The sequence below is a fragment of the Calidris pugnax genome, unplaced genomic scaffold (genome assembly GCF_001431845.1).
Source record: "Calidris pugnax isolate Ruff unplaced genomic scaffold, ASM143184v1 scaffold25, whole genome shotgun sequence".
Taxonomy (NCBI): Eukaryota; Metazoa; Chordata; class Aves; order Charadriiformes; family Scolopacidae; genus Calidris; species Calidris pugnax.
In genome coordinates, this window is record NW_015090805.1 from 3235722 (window position 1) to 3253150 (window position 17429).

The 17429-nt window shown below is 44.1% G+C and overlaps 1 protein-coding gene across 5 annotated transcripts in view; it reads right to left on the bottom strand.

Moving 5' to 3' along the window:
- Positions 1-7176: 7176 nt before the first annotated feature.
- PDE9A (phosphodiesterase 9A) overlaps positions 7177-17429 on the bottom strand; it is a 54657-nt gene continuing 44404 nt past the window's right edge. For all 5 annotated transcript variants that reach the window (XM_014938275.1, XM_014938280.1, XM_014938277.1 and 2 more), the window contains 7 exons: positions 16334-16416; positions 15257-15413; positions 13959-14072; positions 13132-13236; positions 11554-11682; positions 9651-9746; positions 7177-8076 (listed from right to left, as the gene is read on the bottom strand). In XM_014938275.1, the coding sequence (XP_014793761.1) occupies positions 8026-8076; positions 9651-9746; positions 11554-11682; positions 13132-13236; positions 13959-14072; positions 15257-15413; positions 16334-16416 (735 nt within the window). In that variant the 3' untranslated portion in view covers positions 7177-8025. The remainder of the gene's footprint in view (positions 8077-9650; positions 9747-11553; positions 11683-13131; positions 13237-13958; positions 14073-15256; positions 15414-16333; positions 16417-17429) is intronic.

Here is a 17429-nt window from a genome sequence, read left to right on the forward strand (position 1 = left end):
AGTCACGCTACCGAATCCTCCTCCGTGTGCAATGTGTTTTTCAAGATGACTATTGTCTCCCTAGTTAAATTTTAACAGCTGAGATGAGAAAAGACCTTTGTCCTAGAGATAAATTCAGAGGTGTTATAAGTTTATTACACTGGAAATAATGGATTTAATCTCAGTTTTGAAAAATGTAAACCTCCTAAGATAGCCTGCATAGTTGATATTTGAAAGAAAGAGCTTTATCATACTAATTGGCATAAAATTTTTATATTAATAGGCTTGTAACTTTTTCAATTTAGTTTTATGTCTTTTCATGCAAAAGATACATGTTTAACCTCGATTCTGTACAACACCTAAATGAAACTATATGAATACCTATAATTCAGTGCAGTTCAAAACTGTGAGTGCCACTTTCTGCATTCGCACAATTTTCCCCTTAGTCAAAACAGTTAAATAAATGCATGAATAAAATAAAATAAAATAAGGTGTATGCATAGGCATGTGGTTTTGCTGCTTTTTAAATGTCCCTGCCAGCAGATGAAGCAGGATGACCTGTCATAGCCCAGTCTGTCATGAAGGTGCTTAGCACTGTGCAGAGATCAGGCAGCAGCTGATGCTTTCTGCATGGGTGGAAATGGAATTGTGAAGCACAGGTCAATGAATAAATCACCATACGGGATGAAAAAATGAATCAGCTGGTAGGATAAAATGAAACACTATAAATAAAGGGGAGATTCCTGTACTTTTTCTCCACCAAAGTCCTACAAACCAGGATCCCCCTGAACGCAGACTGCCTCCCAGATGGAGACGAAACTCACTACTCTTCTCTGGCAGAGTGTGGCCAGCCTCCGGCGGCTCTGGGTGACACAGCCTTGGCTCACCTTCCCTAAAATGAGTGGCATGTCCTCTTCAAGCGAAGGAGCTATGACGAGTCACTGCAGCTGGAGATCTGCCCTTGGCAATACACACAGTAGCCAGCATGACAAGGAGGATCAAAGTCTTGAGTGAGGAGGGAAAAAAAAATTGCAGCCTGGAAGAAATGAAATTGTCATTTATGACACACACATCGCCCTGGTGAACTTTCTGAAGTACACGGTGTTTCAGACTTGTTATCCTGTAACCTTTGGCAACATATTTGTCCAGCTCTTCCCCAAGATAAGCAGCTATCTCCCTACAGCCGAACACCGTGCGAGTCTGGGTGCCATGGAGGGTGCGGGGAAGCAGCGGTGGGGGGTGGCTGCCAGTGAGGAAGGAAGCACCAAGCTCCTTCTTTGGAGCTTGGACCCACCAGTGCCCGTCCCAGGTTCTTCCCCACCTCCCCTCATGTGCAAGGTGCTTACCCAATGCCCACACAGCTCCCATAGCCCGAACCCCGTCCTCTGCTCCCCACTCTGCAGGGTCCGAGGGAGATGGAAGAGGCATCCCAGCCACCGCCGAGAGCCACCATGGTGTCACCTGCAGGCTGAAGTCAAATTGGGCAGGTTGCTTCAAAGCAGGGCGAGTAAACGTGGCGGAAAACATTTCTAATAGGGAGGTTGGGGGTTGGTTTGTTTCAAGGACAACTTCGCCTGAAATTAATAATGTTTTTTGGAAGGGAATCAATGGCTCAAAAATGAAGCAACACATAAGCATTGCTCTGAATGTTGATTCAATTTAGCTGAAGATTTTTTAGTTAGGAAAATGAAATTTCAAGCTTTAGAGCTAGTAAAGAAATTTTTGGGGGGGACGGTGAAATTTGCTCATCAAAACGGAAAATCTTTCCACCTTCCTAGAGAGTTAGTCGGTGCCTGTGTCTGTCAATGTTTAAGAGACATATGGACAATACCCTTAATAACACGCTTTAACTGGTCAGGCAGTTGGACGAGATGATCATTATAGGTCCCTTCCAACTCTTCTCCTTCTCCTCTTGTCTCCTTCTCCTTCTCCTTCTCCTTCTCTTCTCTTCTCTTCTCCTCTTCCCCTTCCCTTTCCCTTTCCCTTTCCCCTTCCCTTCTTCTTAGGTGGCCCCAGATGTAAAGGCCTGGCCAGTCCCCCAGCACAGGCTGCAGGGGCACGCAAACATGGCAGCTACATTTCCAGCACGTTGATTTGGAAAGCAGACCAAGCGTGGCAGGGCCAGGTAGAAAAGCTCCTGAAACTCCCCCCACACCATCCAGCCCAAAAAAGAAGCTCCCCTTCAAGAAGCCATCCCTGATACGAAGCTGGAAGGAGCAGAACACCCTCAGAGCCGATGTCCCATTCGCGTGGCCTTCGCTTTGCCACTCATTGGCATTTACATTTAAGGCCTTGCAGTGCTGGCAGCTGAGGGCGGCCGTGGATGTGCACAAGAGCCACAGCAGTCAGAACCAAATGTGTCCATCACCAATGGCCCTTTGTGGGGAGAGATTTTCACCTCTCAGACGTGGAGAAGAGGGGACATCAGGCAGCAGACAAACAGCCGGAGACACCATGGCAGGAGCTAAGTGCTAAACCTAGCTTGGGAAAGCCTGAAAAAAACCCCAAATCCATAATATCTGATGCTGAAAAATTAGAAGGGGATGCTATGTCATCATACCACGTGGTGACCTGGCTGCATATACCTCTTCACTCAATGTCCTCTCCTAGTTTAGACCAGGCCAGGGACGGCTCTGGATCTGCCTTTCCACTGAGATACATGAGTATCTAATAGCTCAGTTGTCCACACACAAGCCCATTAGTTACGGATGCTTTAGAACATCATTGTGTACTTTGGGGTGGCTGCAGAGCCTGGCAGCTCCCTGGTGGCATGAGTGTTGTGGGATGAGCTGGAGAGGCATCTGGCTTGCAGGGGTTAACCAGGAGAGCTGTTAACTCAGCATGCTAGAAGGCATGGCTTGGGCACACAGATTTGAGAAGGATTTATACATTTTTTTGCATTTTTCAGCCCAGAGCACGCCCCAGATGTCCTGAGCCCAGAACACCATCAGCAGGCTGAGAGCAAACTATTTTCGGCTAGAAAGAAATAGAGTTGCTCTAAGATCCTGTCACCTTGGAGCTTTCTTTAGGGCAGAGGATCTGCCGGGTCTGTCAGCAGGCAGTCAGTGTGCTTCCACACAGTTTGGAAAACAGAGAATTTTTTTCCTCAGAGACATTATAGCAAATGTTGGCTGTGACAAGACTAGTTTACGCTTTCCAAACCCTCCTGGTTCTAAGTTTGTCTTGCAAAAGAGCCAAGAGTGGTATTATAAAAAACTCTACAGATTGCCATTTTGTGTGTGTGCATGTGCCTGAGTACACCTGCAATCCCTGAGTACATGCCAAAATACTCAGAAAGCTTTTTTATGTATGCGTGAGATAATGAGAAGCTATAGCAAAGAGCCATATCTACTACAGCACGATCACAAAGAAAGAGATTTTTGACTTGTCAGTCCCAGCTTCTTCATTTATGACAACATCTAACAAGATTTTGGCTAGAAGTTTCTATGATGTAATATTTTCTGAAAATAGTAACTCTTAGTTGTTGCAGTGAGAAGTGTTTTACATCCGTATACCACAAGGTGCTTTACAGAGGTGGGTCTGTATTTGGAAGGAGAGGGAAGCCCTGGCTTGGTGACTCACCCCAGGTGGTATTTGAAGCCAGTGGCAGAGCTAGGTTTATTATTGAGACGTCGTGGTTTCTTGTGCCATCATAGCACCCACACACAGACCAGGGCTCCAATGTGCCAGTTTTTCAGGGTACAGACTTTGCCTCTGCCTAGGCACTCCCCTGGAGAGCTGAGAGAAAGGAGAAGCCACCTGCTGCACCGCCAGGAAAAGCAGCACCCAAGCAGTTTTAAACACACTTCAGAAAGTCTTTGTTTCACTTCGCTGACGTTAAACAGCCTTCATTACAAGGGTGCTGCATGTGGCAGAGGACTGTGCATCCAGAGGGGTGTCTCAGGAGGGCAGGACCTGGTCTTCTGCACCACAGCCTGGAGCTGGGATGTACCTGATTCCGGAGCAACACCTTGGAAAGACATTTTTTGATCTTGGGAGTCAGAGCAGCAGATGGGTGGCCCCACATCAGAGCTGTCCTTTCATGTACATCCTTCCTGCAGGCTGGGGCTGAGTGGTCCTTGTCACCTACAGGTGTGTAGCTGTGTGTTATACCCCGCCTTGCCACAGGGAAATCAAGGAGATGATGATAGTGCAGGAAAGAGGGAAATACGGGGAGATTTTGCATTAGTGGGGCAGTTGATTTGCCCCACTGTGTCTGCTCTCTCACAGAAACCTTCGCAACAAAACAGCCCAATATGCTAGAAGGATAAAATGAAGTGTGTGTGTGTGTTCTTTTAATAGCACAAACCAGACAGGAAGATAAGACTTGTTCTTCAGGTGTTTCCAGACAGAAGGAGCAGTTTGCAGTAAAAGCCCACTGTTCAAACAGGAGAATTGGATACTGCTTGACAGTGCTTCTCCTGATGGGATCACACTCTGCACCAGCACTTTGTTTCACTCCCGTATGGAACAGATGCTGCTATTATTGCTGCTCAGAGGCAGCACTGAGATTAACAATTTCCATGTACAGATACTTCTTTGGCATTACATAAACCCTGTATTTAACACACACTAAATTTTCATTGCAAATTGGCTGCTGTGGGGGTATTCACGTTTTTAAAAGCTGTTTTCTTCCCAAGACAAGCTACAGCCTTAGTTTGATCCGATTATGAAAGCCATACTAAAAATTGAAGTGAGTATGGGGCTGTGGGATCTCATCATTTAAAAAAAAAAAAAAAAAAAGAAGTAAAATCCCAGGGGTCATCATTAGTTTTCTAAGCTAAATGGCATGGAATAGCTGTAACCTGTTCCATGTTCATCTTTGATCGCAAGTATAAGAGTAGTAATGTAAGGCTGGGATGCATGTGCAATAGATCATAGAAAGTTCTTTGTAAGGCACTTATTGTAAGCTGGAATGACAACACTGAGGTGTAATATTCACTCTAATTCATTGAATTAAGAAGAGAAAAGATTAAATCACATCTGTCTGGCTGCCTCAAAAAACTTTATTTTCATGCTAAGTGTAGTTTTAAAATGTCATCCTGAAAATGTGTGACATTTTAATGGGCTGATTGCCAAGATTCTCAAATCCGTTAATTTGCATATGAATCACAGCATCAAATATTATGGGAAAAGTGCAAGAAACTACAATTATGAGAGAATGCCTTGCATTCCCCTTAGTTAAACATATGTTGGGAGGATTGTGCCTTAGAAATCTAATGTTACAAAGGCAAACGAGACTTAAAAATTGCCGTGGTATTCCCATTTATACTGATAGCTGGTTGTGATTGCATGTGGTCTGTTTTACAGCTGTCTCTGAATAGCAGCCTGGATGTTGCCTATTCTTTCAATAAGCTGCACAGCACGTTGCAGCATCATGGCACTCACTTCTGCAGCCCTGAGGATGGCTTGCGTTCCCTTCTCCACCTTTGTGATGCAGCTCCAATAAAGTCAGTGGGATTTCACCAACGTCTTCTGATCATCTCTCTCCAATAAACAATTTTCAGCTTGCCCTTAAAAATGATGGAGCGAAAACAAGCACCAAGGGCCACCAATTCTCAAACTTCCATGCACTTCAGTTAGAGAAAGCTAAAGAGCCTGCGCTGTCCAATTAGCTACTGTACGCCAGGGTCCACGACTAGGCTTGTGGGAGTTAAGCACATGTTGGATATCCAACAATATCCAATACTTGTTGGATTAGGGTTTATGGTTTGAGAAAGTCCTTCCAACCGAAACAAAACTTCCTATCAGGATCTAACTCAAACAGTTTTAGCAGGAGGAGGCTGCAGTCAAGCTCCTACAGCAGGTTTTCTCATCTACTGTAACTAGCTCCATGCAGGATTTGGCATATCCTGAGCAATTGTTTACAGCTCCTGCACAGCTCATCTGCTCTAGGACCTGATCTGTGACGGAAATCCGCTTGAATGGAGACAGTAAATCTGATTTACTTGTGAAAAAGAAGTGAAGAATTCCACAGCAGAATAATCTGGGTCACCATGTACTTTAGATTATAAGATTTAGCACAGAAAAAAGGCCCAAACCACATAGTTCAGATCCAACTTTCAAGCAAGTTTGAGGTTAATCAGAACTGCAGTTTAGTTCATCCGTTCATGAAGATGTCTGTGTAGTTTGGAGCTGACTCTGTGCTTGGTTGGATTTTCCCATCTTTCTTGGAGTCTTCCAGGACTGTTCGAATCCAGGGATCAGACCCCTTTCCAGTTTGCAGGGAAAAGCCCCAAACCACACACACAAAAAGCTGTTTAAAGGAGGAGGCAGCTTGGGTGGAAAGAGACATCGGCAGAGAGAACTAGCTGTGGGTCTGTCCCTGGTCTCTGAAAACGTGCAAGGAGAAACAGGGCAGAGGGGTGAATGTTTCAGGGTGGTATTGATCCCCCTGAGAGACTGGAGAACAGCTGAAGTAATACAGTTTTGTGCAAAGGAAAGAGAGCGATCACGGGGGTTTGGTAACTCTGGGGATCACTGGGGGAGAAACAAGAGTTAAGATCAGAATTAATGTGCAGAAACAACAGGAGAATAAATCTGTATTTCCAGAGCTGGAGGCAGTGTTTGTTGTTCAGAGGTGAGCTTGGTACTAAGCACCTGCCAGAGAGGCTGGGCTTCCTAAGCTGCTTCCTGGGTCATGGGGGGAAAGACTGGCCCCCGCCTGCTCATCTCTTTTTGAAAAAACAAGCTCAGACAACCCACGTGGCTTTGGCTTTTGCAGGGGCACAGCATGAGTGTTACCCTGATTGCTGACACACCAAGCAAAGCCAACGTGGCAGCCCCGGGAACTGAGCCAAGGAGGACTGGAGCAACATGCACGATGCTCCACCAGTTGCACGCCTTGAGGGGATTTCTGCTGGCCTCCCCTCCGCAGGAGTGCAACCCAGCATTGCCTGCTGCCTGCTTGCACCACTGCACCTCTGGGCAGAGCTCGGCTCCCAGCCTTTACTAAGTCATCAAGGGAAGTCAAGCTCTTTCAGTTGAGCTTATGATGCAAGTATGTCATAAAAAGAGTCATAAAGCTTCTCCTCTTAAGCAGAACTGACCCTCCCCTTTCCTCTGCAGCCCCTTACCTTGTATTCATTATGAAAGCATTTGCCATTAGGAACAGAGTCAGCTCTCACGTGAACGCATACGCAAAAGAAAACAAGCACAAACACCCATTTCTCTAGAAGAATATATTATTTAGTGGATCAGTTTAGAAGTAAAAAAAAAAATTCTATACATCTTTGAGGGTTTTTCTTGTTTTTTGCATCCATGAGCATAAAAATATGCTTGCACAGTGGTTTCAGCTTTGTGATCCCTTCTTCGCTCGTGCTGAAAGACCTTGTGACATCTAGCTGCACCAGGCCACAAAGCGAACCTGCAAACTCACCAAGGTTTCTTCTGATTTCTTCTAGTGTAAAAAACAAAACAAAAAAATTGCATCCACTATGCTGGGCTTCTGCATGTACTGTGAAGACTATAAAATTCAGAGGATAATACAGAGAAATGTGTCACTAGGGCCTACTAGGCAAACAAAAATATATGCCAGGACCCCGGTCAGAATATAAGCATCTGTTAAGCTATGCTGTAATTAGCATACTGCTGTACACATATATATATAGTATCTTGGCTAAAACAACTTTTTCTTTTGCTTTTGGATGCCAGTGGATCAATTCCTAGAAAAGGCTCCTTAGCTAAACTCCACTTTGTCTCTACAGACTGTAGTCAGTGTGGTCACCAAAAAGGCAAATCTGCTGAAGGTTTGAGCCATGCAGCAGCCTGTGCAATGTCCACAGGGTCAAGTCCTGCCGAGGGGGGGGCTGCAATGGGCATGACAGAGTGAGGGGAGTCCTCGGTGCCCAAGGGCAGTAGGGCCTCTGGGAGCAGGTTGCAGGCTGTAGACAAGGTGCCCGGGCAGGCAGGCAGGCAGGCAGGGCATCCGTTCCTGCCACCACCTCGCCACACACATCCTCCCACCACGTCTGTTTGGCAAATACAGCATTTCTCGAAAAGAAGAATAACCTTAGGGCTTATGTTTTGCTCCAAGAGGTTTTTGCCTCACTTTTCGGTACTGCTGGTGGTCAGACTTTCACTTTTCTTTTTCTGCAACTGAAACGAAGAGCAAAGCAGGATTAATACCCCAAACTCCCACCATGCTGCTTTCCACTGCTGCTGCTCGCTCATCTCTGCGCAAGGCTTGTGCAGCTTTTCCCAGGAAATAGCAGGCAGCAGCTTGGTATATCACAGGCACCTTTTCATCTAAACAGCCCTGGATGTGTGTCCTGAGTAAACAGCACTCAGACTTTCTCATCCTCAGCCGTGCTAGGCTCTCAGATTATTAACCAACTCCTGCTGTTTCAGGATATTTATGAATTCAGGCATCTCCTGTTTTCTGAAGAACTTTTATGCCAATATAGCATAATTAAAGCTCCATTAGTTTGGATAAAATTTCTGTTTTGACAGCTTCTGTAAACCAGAAGTAAAATCTCAGCTCAACTTGAAAGATGAATAGGACTCAGAAAGTCTGGCAGTCATATTTGAGTTCTTCTCCCATCCTTTGAGAAATGCTCCACTCTAAACTGAAGAATGCCTAAAAGACTTTCTTCTCCTTTGTAACTTAGTGCCCTCAAAGCACGTGCTTTTTGATTAACCAGCCTTAGTATTTGTGCTGCTGAGGGGCTTTTCCTCCAAAGCACTTGGGAGGAGGTGGGAGCATCCAGCCAGGGATGATCAAGTGAACGAACCTTCGTTTCCCACCTATCAAACAACATCAGCAGAACTAGTGCTCCAGGGCACTTCCCAATTTATTTTAATGACAGAGTGACTGACAGTATCCAGTCTCTGTGATAAATTTGTTCATGTCAGAAAACCCCTGCACTGTGATGCCATCTGGGTAGGTTTTTGTCATCTGCCTTGGCCTGCAAGGAAGGTGTGCAGGCCCAGTGTCACAGGCTGCTGCAGGAGCCAGGTTGGCATGCTGGCTGCTGCACTGCAGGTGTGGGGCACCTGTGTCCAGGGCCTGGGCTCGGTCTCTGCCCTGTCAGGCAACACAGATGTGGCCAGAGAGAGTAGACATGATTGCATTACATGTATATCCTACCTCCCCTGAGCCTCACATGTCAAAATGAGTGACACTCTGTAAAGGAGGTGCCCACTCAGCCTGGGCCAGGAAATGATTTTGTTGGTCGTGTGTTTAAACCTACTGGGTGCTGTGTGTTAGGGGGTGATTCCTCATAAATTTTCAAGCACATCCTTGATGATAGGCACATGAGTGGGAGTTTCTTCCCAGAAAACAAACATGCATTGGTGGTGCAGTGCCTTGACCTGCCCAACCCCAGGACATTTCCCTCCAGTCTAGCTCAGTTTAACTCCGTCCCAAGGGAAGGCAGCTCGCTCGGGGAAGAAGTTATTTGCTAACACACTCCCCTCGGGTGGTTATCTCTGGGGTTTGTCTTAAGGTCCCTCTCTTGGAAGCCGTACTTGTGTGGTGCCTGGTTGACTCTGCATGGGCATGGTCTTTTGCGGACTTACTTTCTCCAGCCAGGTGTAATGAATGCTTTTCTCATGATTATGATTATGCCATAAGCGTTCCTACTGTTTCAGAATTAGGGTTTTATTAAATTATAATGTTTGACTTATTCAATCAAAAAACTTGCTTTATCAAAGGGAGATTTAGAGCTTACCTCTTTCATTGCATCATCTATCTGCTTTAATTCCTCATAGCGGTCCCTGGATTCCCAAAGGGGCTGGAGCATCACCTCCTCCACTTCTGGGAATAGCTAGGTGAAAAAAAGAGAGAGTATCAATGTTTCCTTTTGTATTCATCAACTTGCACAGACTAGAAAAGGGGACAAAGACAGGATGTGAACTGTATATCCCCATTTCCCTGGTTAACACCTGTCAGAGCAAACACTGAAGCTCTGCATGTCCCTCCTTCTGCTTGTGGCCTTGGGTGACTTACCTTTGTTACTGTTTCAAACATGGGAATGAGAACGAACTTCAGGAAGCCGATCTGTGCTGTCGGCTTGGTCACTTTATCGCGGTCCATGAATGGTGCCACTGGAAGCCCCTCAGATTTTTCTCTGTCGCTCTGGAACAAACCCAGAGTTAATAAATATTAATATCTCAGTTAGAAGCCTGTGAGGAGAGCCATGTACCAAGTAGATCACCAGCTAAAGAGCAGTAGCCTTCAGACACAGGTCTCAGTGGTGTCTGAAGATAGCACAGAATAGCAATATGCTCCCCTCGGGCCAATATATCCTGTTTTGTTGAGAGCAAGCATCTGAATAAAGAGAACTCTGTTCCGTTACATCTACACAGTACTGGCATGAAAACATTCCTCTCCAGGCTTTACAGGACAACGAGGCCACCTGGTTCCCTTTGCAAACCCATGGGACTTGTGAGGTAAAATATTGAGCATTGAGAAAGGTGGCAATAGCTTATGCAGCTCTGGAACAGAAGGAACAGGTCTTTGATTTCCTCATCACTCTCCAGAGAGTGATTATTTTCAGCTACTGAACTAGAAATTACATATCCTTCTTTATTAATGATTAGAACTAGTTCTGGCTGGCTAGGTCAATGGAGAACAGTTCCATTGACTCCAATGAGTTTACCTAGTTGACTCGCTGTTTCTATGTGGGTTCATGTGCAAGGAGGTCACAGACTGTGGGTGCAAAAAAGGTATCCTGTAGCAGATTCTCAGTCTCAATTATTGGGTCTTTCGGCACATAGTGCTTTTGTTGGGTGGCCAAAACAGTAAGGCACACAGATATCGTAATTTTGAGTAAAAAGCTGCAGATGCAGTGAGCGAGGAGTGTTTCTGACAGATCGTCTGAGATGTCTGTCTCTTGGGAGAAGCTCTCCTCAGCATGCACTCTATCAATGTATAGACAGAACACACAAGAAAGCTCTGGCCCCTTCTCAGCGTGCACTCTATCAACGTATAGACAGAACACACAAGAAAGCTCTGGCATCTCCTCCTCAGAGCACTGCAAGTGTGTGCCCCTTGAGATCCCACTGGTGCAGCACGTACACACCGCTCAGGAGCCCATGTGCTGGAGGCCACTGAGGGCTGCTCTTCCAGAGATCCTTTTTTAAGCAATCAGAAACTGTGTCCAGCTGGGAATCCAGTGAGGAGCGATGCTCTGGGGAGCTAAAAGTCTGACTTTGCACACCTCAGCAAGTCGTCTGCTTTCTCTTTAGGCAAGTGTTCACACACAGTGAAAATTGTCTTAACTAGTTCCTGTGTGATATTTGATATCATTTACTTGACAACTTTCTCTTGCCACCGTTCTTGCCCTTTTGACTCAAAAATCATTTATATATCAAAAAAGCTTGAAAAGCAGCCTCTTTACAGAGAACCCCAAAGGGGCTGGAGCATCACCTCCTCCACTTCTGGGAATAGCTAGGTGAAAAAAAGAGAGAGTATCAATGTTTCCTTTTGTATTCATCAACTTGCACAGACTAGAAAAGGGGACAAAGACAGGATGTGAACTGTATATCCCCATTTCCCTGGTTAACACCTGTCAGAGCAAACACTGAAGCTCTGCATGTCCCTCCTTCTGCTTGTGGCCTTGGGTGACTTACCTTTGTTACTGTTTCAAACATGGGAATGAGAACGAACTTCAGGAAGCCGATCTGTGCTGTCGGCTTGGTCACTTTATCGCGGTCCATGAATGGTGCCACTGGAAGCCCCTCAGATTTTTCTCTGTCGCTCTGGAACAAACCCAGAGTTAATAAATATTAATATCTCAGTTAGAAGCCTGTGAGGAGAGCCATGTACCAAGTAGATCACCAGCTAAAGAGCAGTAGCCTTCAGACACAGGTCTCAGTGGTGTCTGAAGATAGCACAGAATAGCAATATGCTCCCCTCGGGCCAATATATCCTGTTTTGTTGAGAGCAAGCATCTGAATAAAGAGAACTCTGTTCCGTTACATCTACACAGTACTGGCATGAAAACATTCCTCTCCAGGCTTTACAGGACAACGAGGCCACCTGGTTCCCTTTGCAAACCCATGGGACTTGTGAGGTAAAATATTGAGCATTGAGAAAGGTGGCAATAGCTTATGCAGCTCTGGAACAGAAGGAACAGGTCTTTGATTTCCTCATCACTCTCCAGAGAGTGATTATTTTCAGCTACTGAACTAGAAATTACATATCCTTCTTTATTAATGATTAGAACTAGTTCTGGCTGGCTAGGTCAATGGAGAACAGTTCCATTGACTCCAATGAGTTTACCTAGTTGACTCGCTGTTTCTATGTGGGTTCATGTACAAGGAGGTCACAGACTGTGGGTGCAAAAAAGGTATCCTGTAGCAGATTCTCAGTCTCAATTATTGGGTCTTTCGGCACATAGTGCTTTTGTTGGGTGGCCAAAACAGTAAGGCACACAGATATCGTAATTTTGAGTAAAAAGCTGCAGATGCAGTGAGCGAGGAGTGTTTCTGACAGATCGTCTGAGATGTCTGTCTCTTGGGAGAAGCTCTCCTCAGCATGCACTCTATCAATGTATAGACAGAACACACAAGAAAGCTCTGGCATCTCCTCCTCAGAGCACTGCAAGTGTGTGCCCCTTGAGATCCCACTGGTGCAGCACGTACACACCGCTCAGGAGCCCATGTGCTGGAGGCCACTGAGGGCTGCTCTTCCAGAGATCCTTTTTTAAGCAATCAGAAACTGTGTCCAGCTGGGAATCCAGTGAGGAGCGATGCTCTGGGGAGCTAAAAGTCTGACTTTGCACACCTCAGCAAGTCGTCTGCTTTCTCTTTAGGCAAGTGTTCACACACAGTGAAAATTGTCTTAACTAGTTCCTGTGTGATATTTGATATCATTTACTTGACAACTTTCTCTTGCCACCGTTCTTGCCCTTTTGACTCAAAAATCATTTATATATCAAAAAAGCTTGAAAAGCAGCCTCTTTACAGAGAACAAGCTGCAGTCTGCTAGCATTAGGATTTCTAGGTTGCTATTGTCTTTCATCTGCAAATTACTTCTGCAAAAAACTGCATTCACTTGTTTTCCGAACAGCTTTTCTCACTTTCAGTGAAAGAAGCCTTTCCAACCTCGAGCTAGACTGGGCCATCAAGACAGCAGAGCACCTGCAGCTGAGGTGGGATTCAGGAAGAGCAGCAATTTGTGGAACCGCATTTCTCCCTCATTCTTACCTGCATAAAATATTCCTCTAGTAAGCAATCTACCCAGGGCTCCGCTACTTCCATTGGGCGGACTTCATTGGAGATATCGCAGCATTTTATCAGTACCATCTTTAGCTGAAAGAGGATAATACTTTAATACTGCAGCCTTATCACCAAACCTTTTTCCCCTATCCAGAAAATACTGCACTTTATCACCAAACCTTTTTCCCCTATCCAGAACCCGTGTCTTTAAAATTCAAAGGGAGGCAATGTTTTCAAACAGAAAGGAGAGTTTTAGGATTAAATCAGAGGTCTTGCATGGTCTGGATTCTTTTCCACTCTCTCAGCTACTCTGTGTAAATGACTTATCCCCTCTCTGCCTCCGTTCCCCTGTCTGTTGCACTGGGATGTGTCACAGGGACACGCGCTTATCTGCTGCATGAAGAGATTCAGCCACAAATGACCATGAAGTTGTTTGTGGAGCACTCAGGGGCAGCTGGAGAGAGGCTTCCCTGGATGTCAAAAACGACTGGATTGGGAAGCAGAGGAGACTAGGGTTTGTACTCTTGTGAATACCTTCTGCCCCACAGCAATGGACAATAAGAATTTGTATCCTGACAGAGTAAATTTATTTTTTTTCTCAATGGGACTCGAGGATTTCTAAAACTGGTTCTAAAACTATAATCTCCTTTATATAGAGTACTTCCAAGTTTCAATTCTTTTTGGTGGGGCAGAGTATGTAGGAAGGATTAATTTTTGATAATGTATATTGAATCTTGTTTTTTAAGCAAATAAATGTTAATCTACAAGCTTTCCCACTATGCACAGAAAAATAATAATCTACAAATCCTCCTTACACAAGTCATGTGTTCTTCATTTGAGTAATCAAAATTTTCCATTTTTTCCTTGAAAGAGTCCAGTATTTCTGCATGTCTCGCCATGTCTGTAGCCAGGATTAACGTAATTATTCCCTAGCAAAGAAAACATGTTCACATATTAACTTGACATTCTTTACAAAGTCTACTATTGCAGAGCAAAGTAAGGTCTTTCTTACACAGAAAAACCTCAGATGCATTACATTGTTAACACTGAAAGGGGAAGTCTCTGACTTGAAACTGCCAAGCAAACTGAAAGAGGCTTATAAAGAGTTCACAGTATATTAAAATCATGGTTGGATTGATCTGTAAAACTCATGTGATATTCCAGAGACACTGAGGTTTTTCCTTTCTGATTGACTATTTGTGGAAAAACAAACTGTACAACAGGATGTTAAAAGCTACACTCCATTTGCCAAGATCCATTTTGGCTCCTTTGAAATCACTATAGGTTTTGCTGCTGACTCTTAGTGACCCTAAGAAGAGACAAAGATCAGTAGATGTGCATATCCTCTGTGCTTATCCTCCCTGGATTAAGGGCTTTGAAATTCCCAGATGCAGCCAATCTGTTAGGGGCTCTGTATTCTCCTGCTAGGCAGAGTTTATGACGGGAAAACATGTGGTTAAATTAAAGTTGTGGGTTTTCATACAGATCTATCCATTTTGGGTCCATGCTGCCTTCCCATGCACTGGCAGAACCAGTAACTCCAACCAGACCAGTATCCGAGTCCTTACATTGGTCTGCTTTTTCATTTGGTGTGTAAGGAAGGCATAATGTGGAACTAAGACCGAATTTTGGCTGTTAGCGCTCTAGTAGGAGTTGTAGCATTATTCACTGTCTCAGAGATAACTGTGATGACTCCCAGTCCACCAGAGCCTCTTCCAAAAGTACAGTGCTCTGTGGTTGTAAATCTTTTCCCATTTTGAAGCCCCTCTTAAAATTAATACAATGTTCTCTTAAAGCATAAACTTTTGCCATGAGAGCTTAATCCTTTCCCAGTCAGAGCTAATTGGTTCCTTCAATAATATAAATATCAACCCCAAAAATGTCATAGGCTTTAATAGTCAGGATGTACTCATTATTTCTCAGCAAGACATTCCAGGGAGTGCTGCGGTGGAAATTTTCCAAGAATCCCTCTTGGATCCTTCCAGTGTGAGGGGCTTTTTCAGTCCTACCCTCTAGGGAGAATGATTCACTTGCATTGTACAGCAGGGAAGTCTGTGCGTGTTTACATCTTCAGGAACAGTTTGTACCACACAGATGGGAGCAGCATTCATACCTGTCTTATCTGTTTGAATTGGTCCTGGTTGACATTGGAGAAAATGTTGTATTCTGGTTGGGAAATGATCTGGAAAGCTACAGCACAGTGGTGGTTCTCCAGTGGGGAGATGTCATTGTAGCGTACCGCAAGCTCAGTCCGTGCGTTTATCTGATAGCTGATGTGAAGAAAAACAATGAGAGCTCCTGCAGACACACACCAGCTGCTCTAAACCATGCTGCTTATTTTTATTTACATTCTTTTCAATATTTATTCAATTAGCTGCAGTTTGGCTTATGATTGTTAATGCTAAATCAGAGTTTTAGAGAAGATAGCTATTACTTTAATATCATCTCAGGCACTATTCTCCTGTAGGTATTTAAAAAAAAAAAAAATTAAAAAGTCTCTGTAGCTTAAAATGACATAGAACAAACACAGAAGGAACTGTCTGGGCTTCATTCAACCCCCACTAATGTCAACAGGTCAACAGAGAGATTTTCAGTGATCCCAGTCAGAATTTGGTTCTGCCCTTGTTTAGTGAAAGGCTACAAATAAATTAGATTCTCTCTCTTTTTCACAAACACATACATGCACAAAGAAGTGTTCATGGGTCAACAATTCTAATTTACTCACATGATAATAAATAGAATAATATGCATTTCATGATTTATAATCATGAAGTAATGTGCAAGTTAAATCACTCTTTGCATTTTAGTGTAATTATTCCATTTCAGTCAATGGAACTGTAATCATTTATGCCCTCCCAGCTGTAAAACATTTTACCTTGTTTTCTCAGGAGCTCAGCATAAAACGTAAAACATTTTACCTTGTTTTCTCAGGAGCGGGGGGAAATGTTGCAATAGAAATATGAAAAAGCATTTTCCTTACAGAGCCAAGGACAGCTGGCAACCCCAACCCAGAGCTGAGTTTTCTGCATGAAGCTCTGCCTTGGTCCACATGTGAGTGAACAGCAGGGCCTCGGGGAAGGTCATGGCCAGCTCAAGCTATGAGAAGGAGAACCTGATCTACCAAAAAATGCCAGCTGGTATTAACTTCCTAATATATTTTAAAGGAAGGCAAAGCAAGAGACAGACTTACGTATTGTTGTAGCCCGGATGGTCCAAGTCATGGCATACTGCCGCAGTCATGAGAATCAAGATGTCAATTTGGGAAAATTTCTCCTATAAAATACAAAACATTAATGTAGCATTACAATTTCTACTTCCTCTACCCCCATAAATGAAAGGACAGGAAAAAACCACCCACATTTACTTTTTAGAGAATGCAAATCTGAGCAAAATTAAGTATTTTTTCATAGATCAATTTACTTCAGTCAAGACAGAGAATTCTGCCTTCCAGTAAAAATGACTCAGATTTGCCTCTGTTGTATTAAATAACGGCAGCTCAGAGGAGGCAATTTGCTTGAAACTTGCTATTACTGCAGAGATCACATAAAAGCACTGAGTACAGTCTCTTACAAGTCATTTGAACATCCTGATTAGTTAAGGGAGGGTTGAAAGATAGCTTAGTCGCCATTGCAGTCTGCATTAACTAAAGTTATGAAAAGAGTGAGAAAAATTAAGTTTTGGGTTCCCACAGCTTCTGAGTAGGATAAACTTCCATTAAAGCAAGTTTTTCTTCATAGTTTTATTGGCAAGAAAATTGAAATAGTAACTGAGATGTTCAACTATGGAGAAGAAAGCATTTTTTTAACTGAATGAAGTCTGGTTTGTACTGGTTTGTACAGAAATGAAATTAATATATAAACACAGGTTATCCAGTCAATGAAAATAGATGATGCCTATAGTTTTGGACAAAGTACAAGTCAAATATGAATCTTCTGTACAGTACATGTAAGGCATTATTTGCAGTAGTTCACCCAGGTGCAAGCCCACGTTTGGAGAAAACCTCTTATGGGAATATATTGTGTCACAGATGAGGACCATATGCACAGACCACAATTCAGTAGGCTTTTGGGTCTGATTCATGGATGTTTCATGCTATCGGAGTGTCAAAAGACCTCCAGTGCACAAATATGGGATACCGAGGAGGTGAAGGTGGCTTCCCAGCAATCTCAGAAAGCTGGGAAGGTGCTTGGGGTCTGAGATGGGATGGCTGAGCAGGCAGCCAGAGGTGGAAATGCAACTTCCCCAGGCACTGAACATGTGCAGCCACTGCAAAGCTCATCACTTGC